General features: G+C 41.5%; 1 protein-coding gene across 4 annotated transcripts in view; it reads left to right on the top strand.

Moving 5' to 3' along the window:
• Positions 1-23,624, top strand: part of TDP1 (tyrosyl-DNA phosphodiesterase 1) — a 111,847-nt gene that overhangs the window by 66,303 nt on the left and 21,920 nt on the right. For 3 of the 4 annotated variants that reach the window (XM_034768105.1, XM_034768108.1, XM_034768107.1), the window contains exons 14-15: positions 11,523-11,625; positions 23,490-23,604. In XM_034768105.1, coding sequence (XP_034623996.1) covers positions 11,523-11,625; positions 23,490-23,604 — 218 coding nt within the window. The remainder of the gene's footprint in view (positions 1-11,522; positions 11,626-23,489; positions 23,605-23,624) is intronic. The other variant, XM_034768109.1, reaches the window with a different exon arrangement.

Here is a 23,624-nt window from a genome sequence, read left to right as displayed (position 1 = left end):
ACAGAATTTCCATTTGAAATATTGAGGACGTGTGCATGTGTCAGCAATGGTACAAGCTAATATTAGCTAATGCTGTGGAGTTGCTACTGTTGTATGTTGTGCTTGCTCCTGATGAGACCCTCTCCTTAGCAAGAGATCCCGATGGAACATCAGCATATTCAAATCTATTCACTCTTGATAGTATAAACTAATACAGTCAAACAGAGTGTGGATTATAACTTTAACCGGTAGTTCAAAAGATTTGCTAGAGACAAGTTCTTATTTTTTTCCCTACTGTAATTTAAATTGGGTGTCATTCTATGATTTTCCTCACTGTTAACAATTAGAAGTAACTTTTAAACATAGGTCAAAATTGTGGGGCAGGGGAGCGGGGGGGAGAAGTATTGGTAGAGATCACTTAATAAATTTCTCTGCTGTCATTGTCTAACAGGGAAGCTGAGGTGTAAGGATTGCTGTGTATAGAAAAAGAGAATATTGAACATCAAACTGTTAAGCTTTGAACACTGATGCTACTGAAAGGGTTGGCTGGATGTACCTGATGTCAGATGCAGCCCCTTAATAGTGAGGAATGGACTACGTGAACAACGGCTGCTCTCTAGTCCCAAATTCTACATATCTTTGTTTACTTCTTGAAAATTACAGTAAAAACTGATAGCTGAACTTGGGATTCCTGGATCGTGGATCAGTTTTCTCATATCTGTTCCCTAGGTTGGTGGACAGTAGGGCTGACATGGAGCTGATGAAATTGATCTCCTCAGGGGTCTGTCAGCCCTACTGTTAGCCCACCCCAGCCATTCATTTAATTGCAAAGTGTTGATTGCTGCCTATGCTGATACAGAAGCACCTTAAGTGGACTTAGGGTTTGGAAGGGGAGGTTGGAGGAGTGGTGGCTGTAGGGGGAAAATAGTCAACAGCATAAGCTTAGGAGTTTTGCCAAAAATATTAATCTTGTTTTTTTTAACTGTTCCTTTCTTCCAGATGCCTCCATTTATTTTTTGTTTGTTCTTCTCCTTCCCATATCAATCCTCTTTAAACCTTAATTTCACTCTCAATTGACTCCTCCTTCTCCTCTTGGTTTCAAAATCTAGGGGTAGTTTTAGGCTGAAAATGTTAGCCACCCAGACTATTTGGATATTTTTGTTGCAGTAGTTAAGTTACAAATGCGTTTCCATTCTGAAAACAAGGGTTTAGCTTTTTCAAACATTTATCTTTGGGCTAATTTTCTATGCATTATCTTAACCCAATACTGAATAGTGCTTTTTACCTATTATCGTACTTAGCTTTTATGTGTCACATTTCATCTGTAGAGCTCAAAGCACTTTACAAAGAGGGTAAATATGATTATATATTGCATTCCATCATATAGACTCCAGTCCTGCACACACTCTCACGTGCGTTACTTGACTACATGAGAAGAACCATTAGAAATCAGTGGGGTTACACATGAGTAAAGTTATACACATGCTAAAGTGCCTTCAGGATAGGGAACATAGTGTGTGAGACGTAAAAGCACTGTCTGAATGTTAACTTAATTAGACACCCTAGACTAAATACTGTGGTTTTTTTTATACCTTGTACAATCCCACCAATACAAGTGCAAGGGAATAGGACATGAGAGAATTTGACCAGTGTCTTTTTGGTTTAACATAATGTATCTAATGTGTCCACTGTCTTGTCTTGAGAGAAATTAAGTTATATCCCAGCTATTGTGTCTCTTAATGTTACATAATTCCGTCAAAGATAGGGTAATGCTTTGAGAGTTCACCCAGAACTATAAGAGGTTGTCCCTGCCTTTTCAGTAAACCTGGGTGCTTCTGTGCTTTTGCAGCTTTGGCTCAGCACCCTGATATCGGCATTCTGCTTTTAAGCACAATGGCTTCACCCTGGCTTCCATCAGCATAAGTTAATCATCCATTTAAGAAGTAATTTAGGAACGTAACTGAATGAATATTTAATAAAAATAAAGCATGATGACCGTAACCAAAACATGAAGTGGAAATAACCACTTACAATCAATTAAATGAGGCTTCCCACTATTCGATGCAGAAATCAGTGAAGGGGAATAACTGGTAGTTAAAATTCTTCACTAATTTTCCCTTATATAGTACTGTTTTGTACAAAATGCATGTCATATTTGGCAAAAAAGGAACAGGAGAGAAAATTTGGACAGAACAAATGAATTCTATTATACCACTGTTTTCTTACTCTCTTTATCATTTACCTTTGGATCACAAGGGGAAATCAGCAATTTGCCTTATCTTATTTATTCTTTTAAGAAACAATTTCTCTTTCTATTTGATGTAGACAGTCATTCTCAGAGCAACAGTGAAAGTAAATATACAAAATACAAGTGTAAGGAGTATTTTCAAGTATCCATACTGTGGTGAGATAACTTAAGAAATGGAAGTAATGTTCAGTACTTGCTACTGAATGTCTTTTAGACATTTTAGGAGGTTTACCATTGAATATAAGGGACTAATTTGTGCTGGTTTGGTGATTTCCTCCCCCCCCCAGATGTTTCTCTGTGATTCTTGGAGATGATGTAAAGGTTGTCCACAGAAGTTGATCAGTATTAATTCATTTCTACCATTCAGAATGTTTGTGGTTTTTTAATAGATCTTGTCACTGTAAAAGGGAAAATTTTCATTAGGAATTTGGTGAGGTTGGCTATTTCTGTATTTATATCGAGATTGATAGATATATGAGAAAATGCTATATATCTAGATAGATAGATCTAGATATATAGCATTTCCTCATATATCTAATTGGTTTTTCAAGGTATTTCATCCACATAGATCTCACTCTTGGCACACAGGAACCTGTATGCATAAGATCAGAGTCTTTTGGCTGCTAGTGTCTACGGGGGCTGCATTCGTACCCTAGATATCCTTTTGCCTCACTCCCCCCAATTCTTCCCTCCCCCCCCCCCGCCACATCCATCTAAGGACATTTAATGAAGGGAACATGCCCCAACATCCCATAGTTCCTTTGCCAATACAGAATCAAAGAAGGAGTAGGATTTCTTAATAGCAGGGAAGGAGGTGGGTCATGGGAGCCATGTGGACAAAACATCTCAAACCACAGTTACTGTAAGGTATGTAACCATTCTTTGATGGATTGTCCACGTGTATCCCACTCTTGGTGACTAGCAAGCAGTTACCTGTTTGCTTGGAAACAGGTAGTCCTGTCTAAACAAGGATTATAGGACAGCTCTATCAAAATGGGCATCTGACCTGGAAGCCTCTACCAAAGAATAGTGTCTAGTAAAAGTGTGGACTGAGCTCCACATAGCTGCCCTACAGCCTCTGGAAATAGGGACAGTCATCCAACAGGCAGCTGAGGCTGCCAGAGGCTTAGTGAAATGAGCTATTATATGGCTAGATAGGTCTAACCTGGCTAGCTCAAAACATGTTCGTCTACATTTGAAGGTCCATTTTGCTAATCTCCGTGAGGATATTGCCTGACCCTTAACCATCTCTGCAAAGGCCACGAGCAGCCTAGGTGTGTTCCTGAGTAATTTTGTCCTGTTAAGATAATATGGTAATGCCCTTATTACATCAAGAGTATGAAGTAGCTTCCTCCAAGGTTAAGTGAGTGTGAGAGAAGACAACTGAGACATTAATTAATTGGTTCATATAGGATTCTGAAACAATTTGGGGCAAAAACTTGGGATGAGCCTGAAAATAACACTGTCTTTATGAAACATATGTAAGGGGGACTTGCCACGAGAGCCTGAATCTCTCCAGCCAGTCAAGCTGATGTAAAGGCTACTAAAAAGTCAGTCTTGATTGATTGATGGTATTGGAAGGTTGCTAAAGTCCCAAAGGTGGTGTGGGGCCTGGGTGCTCTGGAAAACAGAACAAACTAACTTGTACTCTCATCAAAAAAAGATATCAAGTTTGATAAAGATAATAGAGTTGATGTAATATTCTTAAGCTTCTATAAGGCATTTGACTTGGTACTGCATGACATTTTGATTAAAAAAAGTAGAACAATACAAAATTAACATGGCACACTTAAATGAATTAATTTGGCTGATGTGCCAAAATGTAACTGTAAATAGGGAATCATCATTGAGTGGTTGTGTTGCTTGTGGGGTCCCACAAAGATTGATTCTTGGCCCTACACTATTTAACATTTTTATCAGTGACCTGGAAGAGAACATAAAATCATCAGTGATAGTTTGCACATGACACAAAGATTGGAGAAGTGATAAATAATGAAGAAGACCAGTTAGTGATACAGAGTGACCTGGATCACTTGGTAAACTGGACTCAAGCAAATTATATGAATTTTAACATGGCTAAATTTATACACCTAGGAATAAAGAATGTAGGCCATACGTACAAGATGGGAGACTTAGGAAGCAGTGACTCTTGACAAAAGATATGAAGGGGACTGGGGGGTAATCCGCTCAATGTGAGCTCTGAGTGCGACACTGTGGACAAAAGGGCTAATGCCATCTCTGGATGCATAAACAGGAATCTCAAGAAAAGAGTAGACAAGGTACTTTACTTCTGTATTTGGTACTGGTGCAACCCCTGCTGGAATACTCTGTCCAGTTCTGGGGTCCACAATTCAGGAAGGATATTGAAAAATTGGAGGGTTCAGAGAAGAGCCACAGGAATGATTAAAGGATGAGAAAACATATATTTTAGTGACAGACTGTAAGGAGCTTAATCTGTTTACCTTAACAAAGAGGAGGTTATAGGGCAACTTGAACACAGTCTGTAAGTGCCTACATGAAGAACCCAAATTAATTATGGGCTCTTCAGTCAAGCAGAGGAAGATATAACATGCTTCAACTTCCAACCATTGGATCTAGACAAATTCAGTCTGGATATAAGGCTTTTAAACAGTGAGGATTAATTAACCATTGGGACAATTTACTGAGACTCAAAAGGAATTATTTTGGAGAAATTCTATGGCCTGTGTTATATAGGAGGTCAGACTTAGGTGATCAGAGAATTATCTGGCTTGGGAATCTGTGAACTCTGTTAACACTATATTGAGGTCCCAGGAGGGAAGGGCTCCCATTCTGTGAGAAAAATGTAAGAAATCTTGCCACTGTCAGATGGAGAAAAATGGTGTTACCTTGGATAGGACAGTGATGTGCAGATATTGCTGATAAATTGACCTTTATGGAACTAATAGAAAATCCTGAGTGTTTCAAGGCTAGTTAATAGTCCAATATTGATTAAATGGTGTTGTCAAAAGAGACTGCTTGTACTGAGATGCCCAGTGGGAAAACCTCTTCCACTTAACTATGTATTGGCATAGTTGAGGCTTTCCTGCTTTGTTAAAAAAAAGCTCAACTTCAGCTGAACATCTTTCTTCAGTGGATGTCAAACAGCCAGGATGTGGGCTGTTAGATGTAATGATCTGAGTATCTGACTCTTGTGCTGTGATACTACATTGAATAGAGCAGTTAAAGCTAGTGGGGGCTGTATTGAGACATTCACGAGATCTGAATACCAAACTGCCTGGCACATGCTGGGGCTATCAGATCATGGATCCTGCATTTTATTTTAGCTTATTCAGAACTCTCAGTATCATGGGGATTGGCAGAATGGCATACATCAGTCCTGGTGTCCATGCAGATGGCCAAGACATTTGACAAGGGAGCCAGACTGGCATCCCTCTTGGATCTTGACACTTGTTCTCCTCTGTGTCAAATAGGTCTATGGATGTGTATCCTTCCTTGTGAAAGATGTTCTGCATCATTGAGTTCTTAATGCATTATTTGCACATCTGAAGTGTGTCTTTGTACCTGTTTAAAGAGGAGAAGGCTTCTTGTGGGACCATGACCAGCATGTGCATGTGGTATTTGTTGGGTAGATATGTTGATTTCAGTCACCTTTGTATGGCACATAGGCAAAGTCTGGTAAACAGTGTCGCATAGCTGCATGAGGCTGTGTCCCCCTGAAGTCAGAGGCATGCTCTCATTGAGGTCTTTGGGTGAGTTTGAAGGTGGTTGGTTGAGGTTTGCTATAGTTGGAATCTTTTTTGTAGAATTTATGATGGATGCATGTTGAGTTGCTGCTGTTTTTGCTACCTGTTATTTTCATAGAATTTTGATGGCCTGTTTTCCATGAATAGTGCCAGATATCAATGCAAGACCCGTCTCATCCCGAGTGGGGGCCTTGTGAACTTCCTCAAAAGTGGTTTTGTGCCGCTTTCATTTTGATTTTTTTTGTTGAGGATCACGTGTGTGTGTGTGTGTGTGTGTGTGAATATATATATATATATATATATATATATATATATAATTAAATTGTTGGTGTAAGCATGACTTTTCCAATCCCACACTAATCTAAATATTACCCATCTCTAACCTGACTAGGCAAGGCTGTCTCAATTCAAGTCATACTTCGTACCACTCACCACTTCTCTGAACTCACTGAAGAGTTCTGAAGGTGGTGCTATAAAGGGGAGCAGTTGAGACTCTCCCCATGCGTAAAATGAAGATCCATTATCCCTTGGGTCTACAAGCCATTTGAGGGAAGACTGATACTCCTAATACCCAAGGCTTGCCTCTTTAGGGGAAACAAAGTGAAGATGGCAACCAACAGGCTAAGCCAGTCTGTGACTAGTCTGCCAGAACCTGAAGAGCCTGCTAGCATGAAAGTGCTGTGCCCAGCTACATTTCCTATTCCACATGAGCCCAAAGACTAGAAGAACTGAAGAGTTCCAACACCTGTTATCTTATTTTTTTGTCTTTTGTTTTTATTAACTGGGAGACATCTCAGCCTTTTGATTTTTTTTTTGAGGGTTTGAAAGAATGGTTGTATAAAGACCACATGGGAAAGCACCAGAAAAAGAGTTTGCCAAGTTTAAGCACCCCTAAACATAGTCTTCTTTTAAAAGATACTCATTAGATGTGTGTTTCTTTTTGTGTGTGTAGAATCATAAAACTGTCAGCTGTGAATTGTTAAGTGAAAATTTCCAAATCTGCTTATTAGTGTACTATTCAGGTTTGTATTATCTGTGATGGAGGTGGGGGGAAAGTCATGAAACAGTTGGGAATCACATAAAAGTGAAATCTAAGGAGGAAGATTTAATTTATTTCAATATTAAAATACTCAACCAGCTAAATTCTGATTGCATTGCTGAGAGTTCCTTACTGGGTGTTTTACTCCTGGGGGAATTCCGCACATTGGTGGGTGCGCAGAATTCCCCCATCTCGCATAATTTTGTCGCATAATCTTTTGCCCACCAGAGGTAGCTGTAGTGCCAGAACACCCAGCTGCATTCATGCTGGCTGTTCTAGCACCACAGCAGTCTCTGGTGGGCAAAAGGCGGAACTGCAGCACTTTTAGGCAAAATGTATTTTATGTGGGAAAATACAAAATTCTGTGCCCAGTGCTGCAGAATTCCCCCAGAAGTAGAGTTCATCACAGCACCCTTCTAGCAGAGCCAGGTTAGAACAGAGTGGGCCACACAGGGCTGCTGGGGGGGTGTCACAGACTGGGGTTCAGAATGGCTAGTGGGGGGACGTACTGGAGCATGGGCTCAGGAGCTAGTGGGATAACAGCGCTGAGGATTGGGACAGGGAAGGGGGGCTGCAGAGACCCATGGGGAGGAGGGGTGCGGGAACAGAGACAGATGTGCCTGACTGAATGGGAGAGGCTTGGGGTCAGCCAGGGTCTGCATGGAGGAGACTTTCCAACACCCTAACAATCCCCCCGCACCTCCACCCCCAAGAAAAACTCTCCCACCGACACCCAACACCCTCCAGGTTCACTCCTAGGCTCCTTCCCTCTCCCTCAGCTCTTCTGTTACCCCTGACTCCCCAAAGCCTTTGCACTGCTTCTGACATATGCAGGAAATACTGTTCTATGTTGTAATTTAAATAAATTACGCAGAGTTCTGTATTAATATGCCTAGTAAGGAATCTATTTGTCAAAAAACTTTTTTTTTTTTTTTTGGTCTGTAGTATTAGACATACTTGCTGACAAATATTTTGAAATAAAGTACCAAAATAATTGTAACTGACATGATTATATTGTATTATTTTGACAAATACAATATGCAGAATTTTGCAGAATTTTTAGTTTTTTTGGCACAGAATTCCCCCAGTAGTAGTGTTTATAACCAAGTAGACAGAACCTCCTTGATTTTTTTTTTTCAGGATTTATAAGGATTGCTTATCTATAAATTATAAAAAAAAAAAAAAAAAAAAAAAAGGGGGAGTCTGAGTCATCTTTGTTTCAATGAGCAATATGTGTCAGAATCATAGAGAATCTGTGTGGATGTGAACCAGTTCACCTAGGAGCCTAATCAGCTCTCTTTAAATTAACTTTTCATTTTCACACAGCTGCCCTTCATTCATTATAGATTTTAGTTTTTCCCTGTGTTCCAAAATGAACCTGAGATTAGTGTAAATAATTATATTTTCTGAGAAGCGCTTGGTAATTAGCTACTAGCATCTGGAGGCTGGCTGACAGACAGACTTCATCCAAATAGGTCCAGCTTTAAGGTCTTTCTCCCTAAGTGTTGATTTGGGAAGCCCTTGTTTAGGATTTGGATCCCTGGAGAGTAGCTACAAGAGATCCTTGTTACAAGGGGAGAATAAAAGTACTCAGAACCTTTGGAAGGGGCTTGATAACTTTTTGTCAGCACATTTGGATGTGGCTTGAATTGAGGCAGGAGGTCTTTTGGAAGCTCCAGTAATCCCCTTATTTATCAGTCTGGCAAGCAAGGAAGGGAGAGTGCAGAATGTCTAGCAGTTTGTGTGGTTTCTCTTGCATTTCCTCCACTGTTATGTCAAGAGCCTCTGCCATGTATTTAATATGTTGGAATGCCTTAAAATCATCAACTGGAGAAAACATTGAGGGGTTCACTGCCTCATTAGGGAAGGATAAGGGAATTGTGGCCGGGATTAATTGTTCTCCCTCATCTGCCTGATATACGCTTCTCTCTTCTTCCCATCTCTTTAGTATCTGAGGCTGTATTAATTGACCTGGCTGGAAACATCTATATTGCCTCTTAGGAGAAGAGGATCTAGCCCTGGGAGTGGGGGCAGTAGCTACTGGCTTGCAAGTATGTGGGTTGCATACCCCAGGGGTGCCTAGTAGGGCCAAGGTTGATAGGCACATGAATCTTGGATTGGTGGAGGCAGAGAAGGATACTGTGGGGCTGGTCTCTGAAGTCCATGCCTTTTCCTGCTGAGAGCAATCCCTAAAGTCCCTCCTGGTTTCCCATTGTGATCCTTGTGAAGGGATAGGAGGGTGAGTGGGAAAGGAGCCCTCCTGTGTACCGATGGGGAGGATGAGAAGGAACACACCATCTCCGTAGGTGAGGCTACCCTTTCAGGCATACTCAGGCACTCTGATGTCACTTATACGCAAGTAGGGGATAGAGTTGGTATTACCTATTTTGTTTGTGTTACCGAGGTCTCATGATCAGGAGTCTGACCAGCACCACCTTCAGCCTATCCAGCAAGGTGACTCCTGTATTGGGCCCACAGCTAAATCACCCAGTACACACACATGCTCTAGGTGCCAATAGGGATGATACTGAGGAACTGGCTAGTGAGGAGGTCAGTACCAGAAGAAGAATGATCCAGAGGTGCAGTGGAGATACTATAGGCATCCATTTAATAGTTGGTACCAAGGCACCAGAGGGTTCTTTCTCAGGATGTTGGCTGCCCTTTGAGTTTGAGAAGAGTGAGACCTATGGTGATTTTTGTGTCTGTTTTTCATAGGCACTGCGGGAGGGTGACCGGTGTCTTAGCTCAACTCTGGAGCGATGATGATCCCTCCAGCACCTTTTCAAAGTTATTGCGACAGAGATTGAAGCCCGTGACTGGGGTCCAATGTTTCCCTGGAGCTTGGGGTAGAATCGCAGCTCTCCAGGGCACTCATTAAGAGGGACTTGGCAGGGGACTGTCTTTGTTAGGTCCTTCCTTTCTGTGTCCAAAGAGGCCTTCCTGGAGCACTCCAGAAGGAATAATCTCAGGTGGGCCTTTGGAAAATGAGTGGCAGATAGAGCAACATTCTGGAATATGCCCCTTGCCTAAACAAAAAAGCACCTAGAATGCCCATCACTTAGTGGTATAGAAATGTCATACAAGGGGCAAGATTTAATCTCTGGGTTTTCAGCACAGTGGTTTAGTTTTTCTTTCTTTCTTGGTGGCTAGGAAAGCAGGCGGACAGTGCAGCGGTTCAATCGTTCTGCCATGGGTGGTAAGAAAGAACTGAAGGATAGTAGGGACTGCGCCTGCCCTTTTATCCCCTTGGGTGGTGCGAGGACGTGTAGGGGTGTGGCCCCAATGGACCCTGCTGGCCAAAAGAATCCAGTCTCGCATGCATGAGCACCAAGAGAGGGATCCATGTGACAAATACTCAGAGATGAAACATGATTTATTCATTTCCCAAGCTATAAAATTCCTTCTCAAGCCTATCTTCAAGAAAACAGTCTTTATTTTCCCAAAGACAAAAGAATAATAGATTAATAGAAGAAAATAGATTAATGTTTGTCAGCATATCTTATTCATAATATTTATGTTCATATCCTTAGAGGTCAAAATATTAGAGAAGTACTTGATTTCAGTTTTTGTATACTGGCTTTTAAAATTCCTTCCTTGTTTGGTGAGGATTCTTCAGCTGCCCTTTTCTGTATACTCCTTGTGAAGCTCTGTCACTGGCACTGTCAGACAGAGGTTACTGGGCTAGATTGACCATTGGTTTGACCCTATATGTCAGTTCTTATGTTCCAAACTAGGTACTGATCCAGCCAACTCAGATCACTAATGCAAAATCAATCTCCCTCCTCACCCCCAGCTAGAAGGCATCTATTATGTGTTTATCAGTTCAAATTTAACGTGAACAGATTTTGATAATGGAACCACATATATTTTCTTGATTCAAATTCAATTTGAAAGCTATTCTCTTGCTGATAAGGGAGCCAGGGACACTATGGGCTGAAAGTATAATGTAACATTTGCTTTAAAAATTATTTGTTTTATAAAGTAATAAATCTTCATGGAGTTTATCAAAGGAGAAAATGTCAATGAGGGAAAATGCCTTATGCTTTATTAATTTTCCATACATATTTGTTCATAAATGTCTCAAGAAATGTAAAATAATCCCATTTAGGGAGAGATCCTTTCATCTCCAGGGATGATAGATAAGGGAAAAGGCCAAATGTGGTTGGTTAGTCACGATTCCTTATTCAGGTTCCCAGGTAATAATGCAAAGGCTGAAGTTGGTTATTTGCACATTGTGAATCGGGGAGCATCAACTATACTAAATTCATATTGAATTTCATAATACATAGTACTTATCTATATATGTACTGCACTACTTCCCTGTTATGTGGCACTTACACAGTTCCCCACTGCACTGAGGGAATAGTCATGAGGATCAAGGCCCTAATTATTCTCTTTGTGAAAGGACTTTCTGGTTGGGGAAAGGTTTTACTTCTAATTCAAGTACATTGTTGTTGCAGCTGTAGTATTTGAGTGTTTTGCTGCTGTGAAGATTGTGCCACACTGACCTGCTGTCTGTCTCTCTTTGCAGTGCCAATCTTTCCAAAGCTGCCTGGGGAGCTCTGGAGAAAAACGGCACACAACTGATGATTCGTTCATATGAACTTGGAGTCCTTTTCCTGCCTTCAGCATTTGTAAGTTCATAATTCAGCAACAAAAGCATAGATACTGTGACAGTCTGCAAATGCTGATATCTTACAAAAAAGTCTGTAACCACGTTATTCTATCCCATTGTATACTTGTTTATTATTTCTTTTGTTTAATTTTTTTTGGCGGGGGAGGTTTAGTAGTTTTTTTAGAGTTATAGAACTTAGTGCTTTAAAGAAAACCCATATGTTTACCCATATATCAGGCAGGAATTTGGTATCTAGATGGGTTTTCATAGTCTCCTTATGGTAAATACAGTAATATGCAATACTTTATGGATAAGATTCAGAATCTTTTGCTAGCTCTGCTCTGAGATTACTCTCTGAGGGCAGGTCTTCACTACGGGGGTGGGGGGGTCGATTTAAGATACGCAAATAGCGTAGCTGAATTCAACGTATCGGAGCCGACTTACCCCGCTGTGAGGACGGCGGCAAAATCAACCTCCGTGGCTCCCCGTCGACGGCGCTTACTCCCACCTCCGCTGGTGGAGTAAGAGCGTCAATTCGGGGATCGATTGTCGCGTCCCGCTGAGACGTGATAATTCGATCCCCGAGAGATCAATTTCTACCCGCCGATTCAGGCAGGTAGGGTAGACCTAGCCTGAGTCTGGACTGAGATGCTGCGTAACTCAGCAGAAATGTGTTGTCATACTTTCAGAGCTAATTAATCTCTACTTTTAAGCTCTTTTGCTGCACCCATTTTGTTGAGTACAATGTCCTGTGGGTTCAGAAAGAGAGAAGCATATTTTGTCACACACAATTTGTCATTTGGAGCTGAAAATAAAATTTCTAATCCACTCTGATCACTTTCCTGAAATCCAATGATGATGGCCATTGGACAGTTCCACCTTGCCCTTTCCCAGACTCACTGCTTTGAAAGAGCAGATTTTCAAATTTCTTTGTTACTATGGTATCAGTAGTTTCCAGTCTAGTTATCAAAGGCAAAATTGGAAAGTTGAAGCATTGTTACTGGATGTGCTCAGTAGATAAAATCTCTGTTCTGAGAGATATGAGGGGAAGGAGTAGAGCAGAGTACTGAGAGTCAGGAGGCCTGGGTTCCTTTCTTACTCTGCTACTTGGCTCATTGTAGGGCAAATAGGTAAAAATGTTCAAATACTGTACATCCACTAAATTTGCGTATCTCAGTTTTTAGTTACCTTAACACTTATGGTCTGATTTTTCAGAGAGATTAAGCATGCACAAATCCAGTTGAAGTCAGTAGAAGTTGCATGTACTTATCACCTCTGTCAATCAAGACTTAGCTATGTCTGGTTGGGTACCCAAATTTAGAGAACATGTGTTTGAAAATTTTGGCTTTAACCTGTGTGAGCCTCAGTTTCCTCATGCAAAACAGGGATAGATTTGTAAAGCTTGTGAAATCTTCAGGTAAAAAATGCAATATAATTGCAAAGTGTTAGTATGTTGTTATTGCTGCTTTGTGTTCTACTTTTTTGTAGATGAGCACGCTAAAAATAATTCCTAGGTAGAAAACAAAACAAATCCTCAAAGGCTGGATAGTGCTACATGAATCTGTTGCTATCAAAATGAGAGCAGCATCAACAGTTGGTCTATGTTCAGAAAGCATTCAAATTCCCTCCTGCTTAAAAGCCTACAAAATTCATCCGTATTCAGGGAGATGATTCTCTGGCTGCCAGAGAAAACAATCTATAGACTAAAAATTCTTAGGTGTGTCTTCATGGGAACAAAATTTCTCTTCATCCCTCCAAGATCATGTCCACCAAGCACATAATTTCATCATTTAATTTGACAGTATATAACTAACCAACAGAGCATTTTTAAAGAATGAGATTTTACGAAAATATTTATGCATAATAATTTGGTAATTACAGTCTCTAATTGCTACAATAGAATTGATAGTTTCCTGCTGAGGCTTTTTATCATGGGAGAAGTGCCGCATCACACTCTTGACACTTACTAAGCAATTGAAAGCAAGTACTGGGTGACTTCCAATAGTGGTGGCAGCATTTCCCTGATTTTTTAATCACTAAAATCATAGGGAAGCAAAACATGTTGCTCTCAGAAGTCCTTATGAATTATCTAAGACTTGTAATAACACCCTCAAATGGTGTTCTCCTGATGTACAACAGAACATTTAGTGACAATGCTGGGTTGTGAAATTAGAAAACCTCATAATTGACTAGAAGTGGTGATCATTTTGGTTTCAATAAACTCTATAAGAAATAGGAAAAACAAGCTCATTTTAATAACTGTTGATGATAGACATGAAGTGACTCAGGTAGAAACTATCACCTGGCCGGGTCAAGATTTATTTGATGACTTTTTGTCAGCAGCTGACCGCAAGGGAGTGAACAACATTCTGGCAAACTGGCTTTTGCTGTCTACAGCTGCTGCCAAGCAAAGTGAGCTTACTTGAGATGGGGTGAGGCATTTAAAGGACAGATCTCTTTGCGTTATTAACACACATCTACTCAGCTACTACAGATGGAACAAAGGCCAGCATGTGTAGGTAGTGGATTCCTGCTCTGTTTTCTTGTTTTGCCACATATATGCATTTACCAGTCTTAAAAACACACAATTCAAAAAACACAGGTGGGGACTAGCAGAGGTAAAAGTCCCCTCAGCCAAAGGGACTATGCTTATTTCAGAATCTGATGACTTGAGTAACAAGTAGAAATAAACTGGTTTCCCCAGGGCCACTCAATAATAATAGCTAGTTGACAACCCTATACGTTGCACATGTGTAATTTGCAAAGTCATGTGCCTCCATATGCCAATATGTTTGGGATGTAACCAGAGCTGGGTAGTGTGGGATGGAGCTGGAGCCTGTGACCATGAGGATCCTGGTGTATGGGCTCCCTTTGGGGTGGAGCCTGTGTCTACGGGGGAGCAAAATGGAGACAGGGAATAGGACCCCATGTGCCAGGTTGCAGCACGACTCAAATTTGGCTGACCCATCGTCAGTCCATCATGCCAGCAGGGACGGAGCTCTGCCATTACACCACCCAGTTCTGCTAGTTACTGCCTCCCCTATTGCAGAGGGTGTCCTGACCTGCTCGCAACCAGGAAGTGGGAGGGGCTGCCCACAATCAGTTTGATTGTGGGAAAGGGGAACCAGTGGGAAGGCAGGACCCAGAGCTGGGTGGTGTGGGGCAAACCCCCTCCTTCATGAGTGATGGAGAGGACAATGGCAGTGGTATTTAGCAGTGATCACACAGCTTTTTCAAGCACATATATTTATTAATAGAGTAAAAAGTATTACAGAGGAAACCTATTCAAACAAACAAACCAGATTTCAATCCACACTAAACCAACCAGAAATCACCCATCTTCCACAGGAGGAGTCTGACAGGCCAACATCCCTTCCAACCCTTCAGTAAAAGTTGGGACCGCCTCCTGTTGCTTGAGAAGAGGCAGCCCCGTGAGTTTCATCAGAATCTGCAAAATCCAAGTGATACCTTGTTTTGAAAAGGCTGTAGCCCTTACGGTTGCAAAGAAAACCCTGCAAATGTGAACATAACACCCAACACTAGTTTCCAATATCTGCTGCAGACACAGGGCTTGAAATAATAGATGTAAAATAAGTGTGTTCTCCTTCCACCAGCTGCTTTAATTTATTGCAGAAGGGTGGAAACAATTTATTCACAGGCAGGAGGTTGAGGATATATAAGTCTGTTTCTTCAAATCCAAAGACACATGAGAATAGGAACCCCAAGGAATTTGAAGAAAGTCAGAGCCTTTGTTTATGCTAGGAAACTTTCCCTAAAATTGCGCACTAATCCTACCATGTAGAAATTTTTTATTTTGTTTGTTTTTCGTGGAGGAAAGAGGAGAATACAGGGGATCATTGACATGAGGTCTGGCTGGACATGAGGCAGTTTCCTTCACTGATGCTAACAATGGTAGGAGCTCAGCGTATCTCTCTCTCTGCCCAGCTTAGTGTCATCTGCAAACTTGCTGAGGGTGCAATCCATCCCATCATCCAGATCGTTAATGAAGATGTTGAACAAAACCGGCCACAGCACAGACCCCAGGGGCATACTGCTTGATACCGGCTGCCAACTAGACATTGAACCGTTGATCACTACTCGTTGAGCCTGACAATCTAGCCAGCTTTCTATCCACCTTATAGTCCATTCATCCAATCCATACGTTTTTAACTTGCTGGCAAGAAAAAGGTGGGAGACCGTATCAAAAGCTTTGCTAAAATAAAGATATATCACATCCACCACTTTCCCCATATCCACAGAGCCAGTTATCTCATCACAGAAGGCAATTAAGTTGGTCAGGCATGACTTGCCCTTGGTGAATCCATGTTGACTGTTCCTGATCACCTTCCTCTCCTCCAAGTGCTTCAATATGGATTCCTTGAGGACCTGCTCCATGATTTTTTCAGGGAGTGAGGTGAGGCTGACTGGTGTGTAGTTCCCCGGATTCTCCTTCTTCCATTTTTAAAGATGGTCACTACATTTGCCTTTTTCCAATCGCCCAGGACCTCCCCCAATCGCCACGAGTTTTCAAAGATAATGGCGAATTGCTCTGCAATCACATCAGCCAGCTTCCTCAGCACCCTTGGATGCATTAGATCCGGCCCCATGGATTTGTGCATGTCTAGCTTTTCTAAATAGTCCTTAACCTGTTCTTTCACCACTGAGGGCTGTTCACCTCATCCCCAGACTGTGCTGCCCAGTGCAGCAGTCTGGGAGCTGACCTTGTCTGTGAAGACCGAGGCAAAAAAAGCATTGAATACATCATTTTTTTCCACATCTGTCACTAGATTGCCTCCCCCACTCAGTAAGGGTCCAACACTTTGATCATCTTCTTGTTGCTAACATACCTGCAGAAACCTTCTTGTTACCCTTCACATCCCTTGTTAGCTGTAACTCCAGTTGTGCTTTGGCCTTCCTGATTACACCCGTGCATGCTCGAGCAATATTTTTAGACTCCTCCCTAGTGATCTGTCCAAGTTTCCACTTCTTGTAAACTTCCTTTTTGTGTTTAATCTCACCGAAGATTTCTCTGTTAAGCCAAGCTGGTCGCCTGCCATATTTGCTATTCTTTTTGCACATCAGGATGGTTTGTTCCTGCACTCTCAAGAAGGCTTCTTTAAAAGTCTCTCCTGGACTCCTTTCCCCCTCATACTAGCCTCCCAGGGGATCCTGCCCATCAGTTCCCTGAGGGAGTCAAAGTCTCTTTTTCTGAAGTTCAGGGTCCGTATTCTGCTGCTCTCCTTTCTTCCTTCTGTCAGGATCCTGAATTCAACCATCTAATGGTCACTGCTGCCCAGGTTGCCACCCACTTCTACTTCCCCTACCAATTCTTTCTTGTTTGGGAGCAGCAGGTCAAGAGGAGCACTTCCCCTAGTTGGTTCCTCCAGCACTTGTACCAAGAAGTTGTCCCCAACACTCTCCAAAAACGTTCCAGATTGTCTATACACTGCTGTATTGCTCTCCCAGCAGATGTCAGGGTGATTGAAATCCCCCATGAGAGCCAGGGCCTGTGATCTGGAAACTTCTGTTGGTTGTCCGAAGAAAGCCTCGTCTACCTTATCCTCCTTATCTGGTGGTCTATAGCAGACGACCACCACAACATCACCCTTGTTGCTCTCACCTCTAAACTTAACCCAAAGACTCTCAACAGGCTTTTCTCCAGTTTCATACTGGAGCTATAAGTAGTCATACTGCTCTCTTACATGTAATGCAACTCCTTCAGCTTTTCACCCCCGCCTGTCCTTCCTGAACAGTTTATACCCATCCATGACAGTGCTCCAGTCATGTGAGTTACCCACCAAGTCTCCGTTATTCCAATCAGATCATAGTTCCTTGACTGTGCCAGGACTTCCAGTTCTTCCTGCTTGTTTCTCAGGCTTCTTGCATTCGTGTACAGGCATCTAAGATAACTAGACGATTGCCCTATTTTCTCAGTATGAATCAGGAGGCCTCCCCTGTTGCACCTTCCTCCTTTTGTTTCCTTCCAGTATCCCACTTCCCCACTACCTCTGGGCTTAGGTCGCCATCTCCCGGTGGGCCTAGTTTAAAGCCCTCCTCACTAGGTTAGTAAGCCTGCCTGTGAAGATGCTCTTCCCTCTCTTCATTGGGTGGATTCCATCTCTTCCTAGCAATCCTCCTTCCTGGAACAACATCCTATGGTCAAAGAATCCAAAGCCCTCTCTCTGACACTACCTGCATAACCACACATTTACCCCCACAATTCGATGTCCCCTACCTGGGCCTTTTCCTTCAACAGGGAGGATGGACAAGAACATGACTTGCACCTCAAACTCCTTTATCCTTCTTCCCAGAGCCATGTAGTTTGCAGTGACTCGCTCAAGGTCATTCTTGGCAGTATCATTGGTGCCCACGTGGAGAAGTAGGAAGGGGTAGCAGTCTGAGGTCTTGATCAGTTTCGGCAGACACTCCATCACATCCTGAATTCTAGCTCCGGGTTTCTAGCTCGAGTTTCCCGGTCTGGACTGTAGATGGAGGACTCCGTCCCTCTTAGGAGGGAGTCCCCAACCACCACCACCCATTTCCTCCTCTTGGGAGTGGTGGTCATGGAACCCCCTGGGACAATGCATCCCATGCCTTCGGGTTGATGTGGTCTCCTTCTGATCCCTTCCCTCAGATGAGTCTTCTAAACCATTCTCCACTACAGTACCTGTGCAGAGAGCCTGAAAATGGTTTCTTACCTCTGTCTGCATTGGGGGTACATGGGTTCTCCTCTTTTTTCTTCTATTACATGCTGCCAATTTTCTTCCCCGTTCTGCACTGCTCTGATTCTTCAGCAGCTGTGCTTGCAGTACCAAATGCTGACTTCTATCCAGAAAGTCTTCATTTTCTCTGATGCAATGCAGGGTTGATACTTGGGTCGCTGGTCCTTTAACCTTCTTTTCCAATATGGAGACCAGCTTTCACTTCGTACAGACGAAGTCGCTTCTATCCTCTGGGAGAAAGACAAACATGATACATCCTGTGCAGGTCACAACAGCTGATCGCTCACTATGCATAATGTCTTCCTTCTAAGAACCACCTCAGATGTTGTATTTACTGCTCACAAAAGCCTGAAAGGCCAAAAAAAAAACAAAAAAAAAAAACACCCCACTTTGTGGGAACCCCCTGTCCTCCTCCCTCCCCCCCAGCAAACTCCCAGGCAAACTCCCTCTGTTCGCCTGTCACTCGGTTTGCAACCAGCTGCTTTTTTTATAAGGTCCTGGCTCGAAGCAGTTGGCCCGGCTCAAAGCCTTCCCTCCAATCAACCACTCAAGGCCCACCTGGAACATGGCAGGTGATATCATGACTCTCTGAGTTTTTTCTCAAGTATTGAGTCAGAGAGAGTTTGGCCTGCTTTATTTTATTTGACAAGAGTAGTGTGCATTGGATTAGTTTTTGGCTGATTGTCATTCTAGGATTATGAGACTATTCACCTAGAGCTAACAGCAACATTAGATATGAAGAGTATCCACTCGGAATACATCATACTTTTCATAAAATGTTCTAGTTTGACTGTATGTTGAAAAGCCTGGTTAAACTGAATGTAAAACAAAAACGTTTCCTATGAGTAAATTCAGAGAGCTTCCTTTTCCATCCTTTTGTTTTGGTTTTCTGTGTGTGTGTTCTGGCACAGTGAATTATATGGGTATGTAGTCTCACGCTCTAGGACGGATGGTTTTACTGAGATTTGCAGTGTATTTGTGTGTCAGTGTAAATACAGCTAGACCTGTAGTCCAATATGAGCATTCTGAGAAGACCGGCCAAGAAGTACATGCATCTAATACTTGCTTTATTATTACAGTAGCTTTCTATAAAAGTTGCTGGCTTTAAATGATTTTAATGTTACCTGTTTTCATTTCCTTTTCTCTCTCTGAAATGCTAGAAATTGTTAAATGCTAAAATCTGTAGCAATAAGAAAAAAAATCTGTAGATTGAACTTTCAAAGCTATTATTTGATCCGAGTTGTGCTTTATTCTTAAATAAATGACTCATCAGCTTTCTGAACTGTATGTACTTTTTGTTCTTAAAGTGACATGAGAAAAAATGCATCGTTTACGAATTATACACTTACCTGTTAAGTTAAATGTACCCATAAGGACCTGATATCTATGCTACTGGTTGTGAAACAGCCAGTGGATACATCTGATAAATTCTCAAGAAGCCAACTGACTCCCAACAAATTAATTATATGTATTTTCTGTTTCTGCTCCTTTCTTGTCCCTGGATTTCCTGCACAGAGCCCTAGAATAAATAGTCTAGATCTGGGGACTCGCAGACTTTTTCATAATGTGGACCACATATTGATAGAGTATCCCATAGACCTCCAGCCCTCCTATTCGCAGTTGCTCAACTTCATAGTGGTAACTGCAGCAATTGTTTACATGAGAAACAATTAATTGTTCCACTGGTAGCTCCACTCCCTGAGAACAAATCTTATCTCTCCTCCTCTTAGCTGTCCCTAAGGGTACCTAATTATGCCAGTTCTCCCTCCTTTTTTCCAGGTGCTTTTAGAGGCATCCAGGTTCATCTATAGAACGAAGATTGACACTTAGAATTTCAGTGGTGAATGCAATAGAATAGTGGTTTTCAGTGTTTTTTTTTATTTGTGGACCCTAAAAAATTTCATTTGGAGTTGTGGACCCCTGTGGAAAACTTAGATATGGTCTGCGGATCCCCAGCGGTCTGCAGACCACAGGTTGAAAACCACTGTTCTATGTTAACAGCAACCTTTCACAGACCCCTTAGACATAGCCCAGGGACTATGGGGTTGAAAACCACTGCTATAGATGAAACTAAAATAGATAGAGACTCTGTAGAAGCAGCTGCTCTCTGCCTGTGATAGCCTTTATGGTGAAACCTCCTCCCTCATTAATCATGGCCTCTGTCTTACCAATATTCATTCTTAATGCAGTGCACTCAAAACCAGGTTGCCACTGTTCATAGTTGGCTTAGTTCATAGGGTCTCACAGTCTTCCACACATATCACGATGTCATCAGTGAACAGCATGTTTCAAAGCAGCTCTCATTTTGTACTCCCACTTATATCCTTAACAGCAAACAAAAAAGGTGATTTTGCTGATTCCTGATGCAGACCAATGTTCACTGGACATTTTGGCACACGTCTCTGTCTCAGGCTCCACCAAACTAGTTCTCACGGTATGCTATTGTACACCTTCAGGTCCACAAAGACTATACCCAGTTGCTGTCCATGATCTCTGAACTTCTCCATGAGAATTTGTAGAGCAAATACGGCATCAATTATACTCCTTCCTGGAATGAATCGGTACTGACTCTTCCAAGTTTCAACCATCCTATGCAGACACTTTTCAGTAATCTTCTCCTGTACTTTCATAGCATGTGATATCTGTTTAATTGGGCAATAATTAGCACACAGTGTAGTATCTCCTTTGTGTTTAAAAATAGGCTCCACAAGACTTTAACAGCATTCATTTGGCATTTTTCCTTTCTTGAGAATACCGTTGTACAGACTTGTAAGATATTAATGCCTTTCCCTCCCAATTTCTTCACCATAACCACTGGTACTTCATCTGTCCCAGATACTTTCTCTGTTTTCATTTTTCCTAAGTGCCTTCTTCCTGTATGCAATATATCATGCCCTGGTTCAGCTTAAATGTTTTTAATTCCTCCCTTGGATTCTCCTCATTCATCGCTCTTCCAAATAGTCACTCCAAACTTTGTTAATTGATTCATCATTCATTTGCAATGCTCCATATTCATTTCTAATGTTAACAAACTCATTCACATCTCTCATCATTTTCTCTCTTACCTTGATGAGTCTGTAGATGGTCTTCTCTCCTTTATGTTCTCCTAGTCAGTTATATAACTTGGTCATTGAAACGTCTTCCAGTCAGCATTCCTACTTTCCAACTTGCACATCTTAGCTTATTCACTCACTTCCTTAACTTTAGTGGCCCTTGCCCAGTTACAACAATATACGTTACTTGAGGGGAATGCCCTAGCCCTCTGGGGTACATTTGACATGGACATTGGTTCATGTTAGCATATCTGTTGGACAAACTTTTCAAGTTGGCTTTCCAAGACTGACACCTTTGGTTTGAAATCAAAGTTTTCCTTTTAAATCAAAGCTGCCCATCTGCCCCAAGGGCCTTGTTCTGTCCTCCTTTATTAGATAAAAGTGTCCGTTATCACTTAGTTACCATCTCCTACCTTCTTGCCTTCTATCTCAATAGCTCATGGATGCTCATTACTTCCAGTCATGGAACAAAATGGACATCTGCCTCCAAATTAAGTTCTACATTATTTCATGGACTGGCCATCAGGAGCCACCCTAGTGTAACTTTCTTTCCTTCCCTCTATTACTAACTGAGATGAAGTGTCATGAATACCTTCAGAGTTTCCAGAATATCAAGAAAAAACATCAAAGACCACTTTTCTACATCAGTCTTCCATGTTACAATATAATGCATGGTAATACATACCATTCACTTTTCAAAACAACAACATTTTGATCAAGTAAAAATTTAGTAGAGAACACCACGAAGTAGTTGAGGATTACTGTACATAAATGCTACTGTCATTTCAACCAACAATTTCAGTTAATTATGCCATAAACAAAGGTTTAACTCAAGGGCTATTTGACACTGTGCTTCCATTGTTACAGAAACAATAATCCAGGAATCTAGCAAAACTCAAATAACGCCAGATGTCAAAGACTAACAAACAGCACAGCTATGATGGTGTTTGTAGAGGGCTGTTTATGTCAAAAGGATGGAAGTTTATTCTCAGTCTTAGAATATTCTCTTCAAAAGTTTTCTTGTGGTTTTTTTTTTTCAAATATTTAATTTTTTTTAGATTAGTTTCATTTAAAAAAAAATAGACTGATGCTATTTTCACACACAACCCAAAGGAGTCTCAATTTCTAAAAAGGGTTGGTTTTGAGTAATTTGTTACAAAAGTCTGATAATGGAATTCCATTGACCTGATAGCTAACCTAATAGCATCTGCCAAATCTATGTGAAACACTTCAAGGACACCTTGTCTTCCTTGTACTGCATACACGGATATCTCTCTTCCCTCCCCATCCCCCCCAAATCGCTAACCTCTAAGTGTCCATTCACTATAGTGATGCCAGTTGCCAAACTTTGTAATACACTTCAGAGGTTTATTTTTTTCATACCAGAGTTTTCAAAGCTTCAGTGAACTTCACAGCATAATAGTGCTACATTATCCAAAAGTGCCTGGGAGATTTGTCTTTGAAGAGATGTTTGTGTCCTCATTACAAGTGTAGTGGTTTTACTTGGATTTTAACTCCATACTGAATAACACACACTTCTGTCATCTAGATAATAAGTTTGTGATAAAATTAAGCAGAGGAAAGAAAGGAGAAATATTTTCTCCACATTAAATTTTTCATCATAAGGCTTCCATGTCATGTGACCATGACTCGGTTTATGTGCAAAACCATCTCTTCAGGCTGTGACTGGATACACTGCCCATCTGGGTCCTACAAGAGTCTCGGCCAGTTTGTACGGGGTTTTCCAGGTAAAGACAACTCCCACCGCCTTGTTTTCCCTGCTTGAGTATAGAATTAGATTAGTAGAGGCTTACGTGACAAGGCGGGTGGGTGCAGATAGGACTTATTCCACATGCAGGGCCAAGATGGTGGTTATCAAGAGGAAGAAAGGACTGGAGCAGGGAAGGGAGACTGGGCTCTCAAGATAGGAGCAGGCTTTGGTACACTGTTTATACCCCAGAAAGAGAAGGAAAACTTTTTTTTTTTTAAGCTACTCTCTTTGATGGTGAAGGAAATCCACGCTGTGATAAGTTGAATGTTTTACTTTCATAAAACTAAAAAAAAAAACTAACAAAAAAAGTCAGTCATTTCCTGTGTATTTTTCACAGGGATTGGATACAGGTTACTTCCATGTGAAAAAGAAAATGTTTTCAGGAAGTAATGAGCCAGTGACATCTTTTCCTGTGCCTTATGATCTGCCCCCAGAGCAGTATGGAAGCAAAGGTAAGATGTACCTCCTTGAA

The sequence above is a fragment of the Trachemys scripta genome, chromosome 4, assembly GCF_013100865.1.
Source record: "Trachemys scripta elegans isolate TJP31775 chromosome 4, CAS_Tse_1.0, whole genome shotgun sequence".
Taxonomy (NCBI): domain Eukaryota; kingdom Metazoa; phylum Chordata; order Testudines; family Emydidae; genus Trachemys; species Trachemys scripta.
Note: the sequence above shows the minus strand (reverse complement) of the source record. Positions and strands in the feature narration are given on the sequence as shown.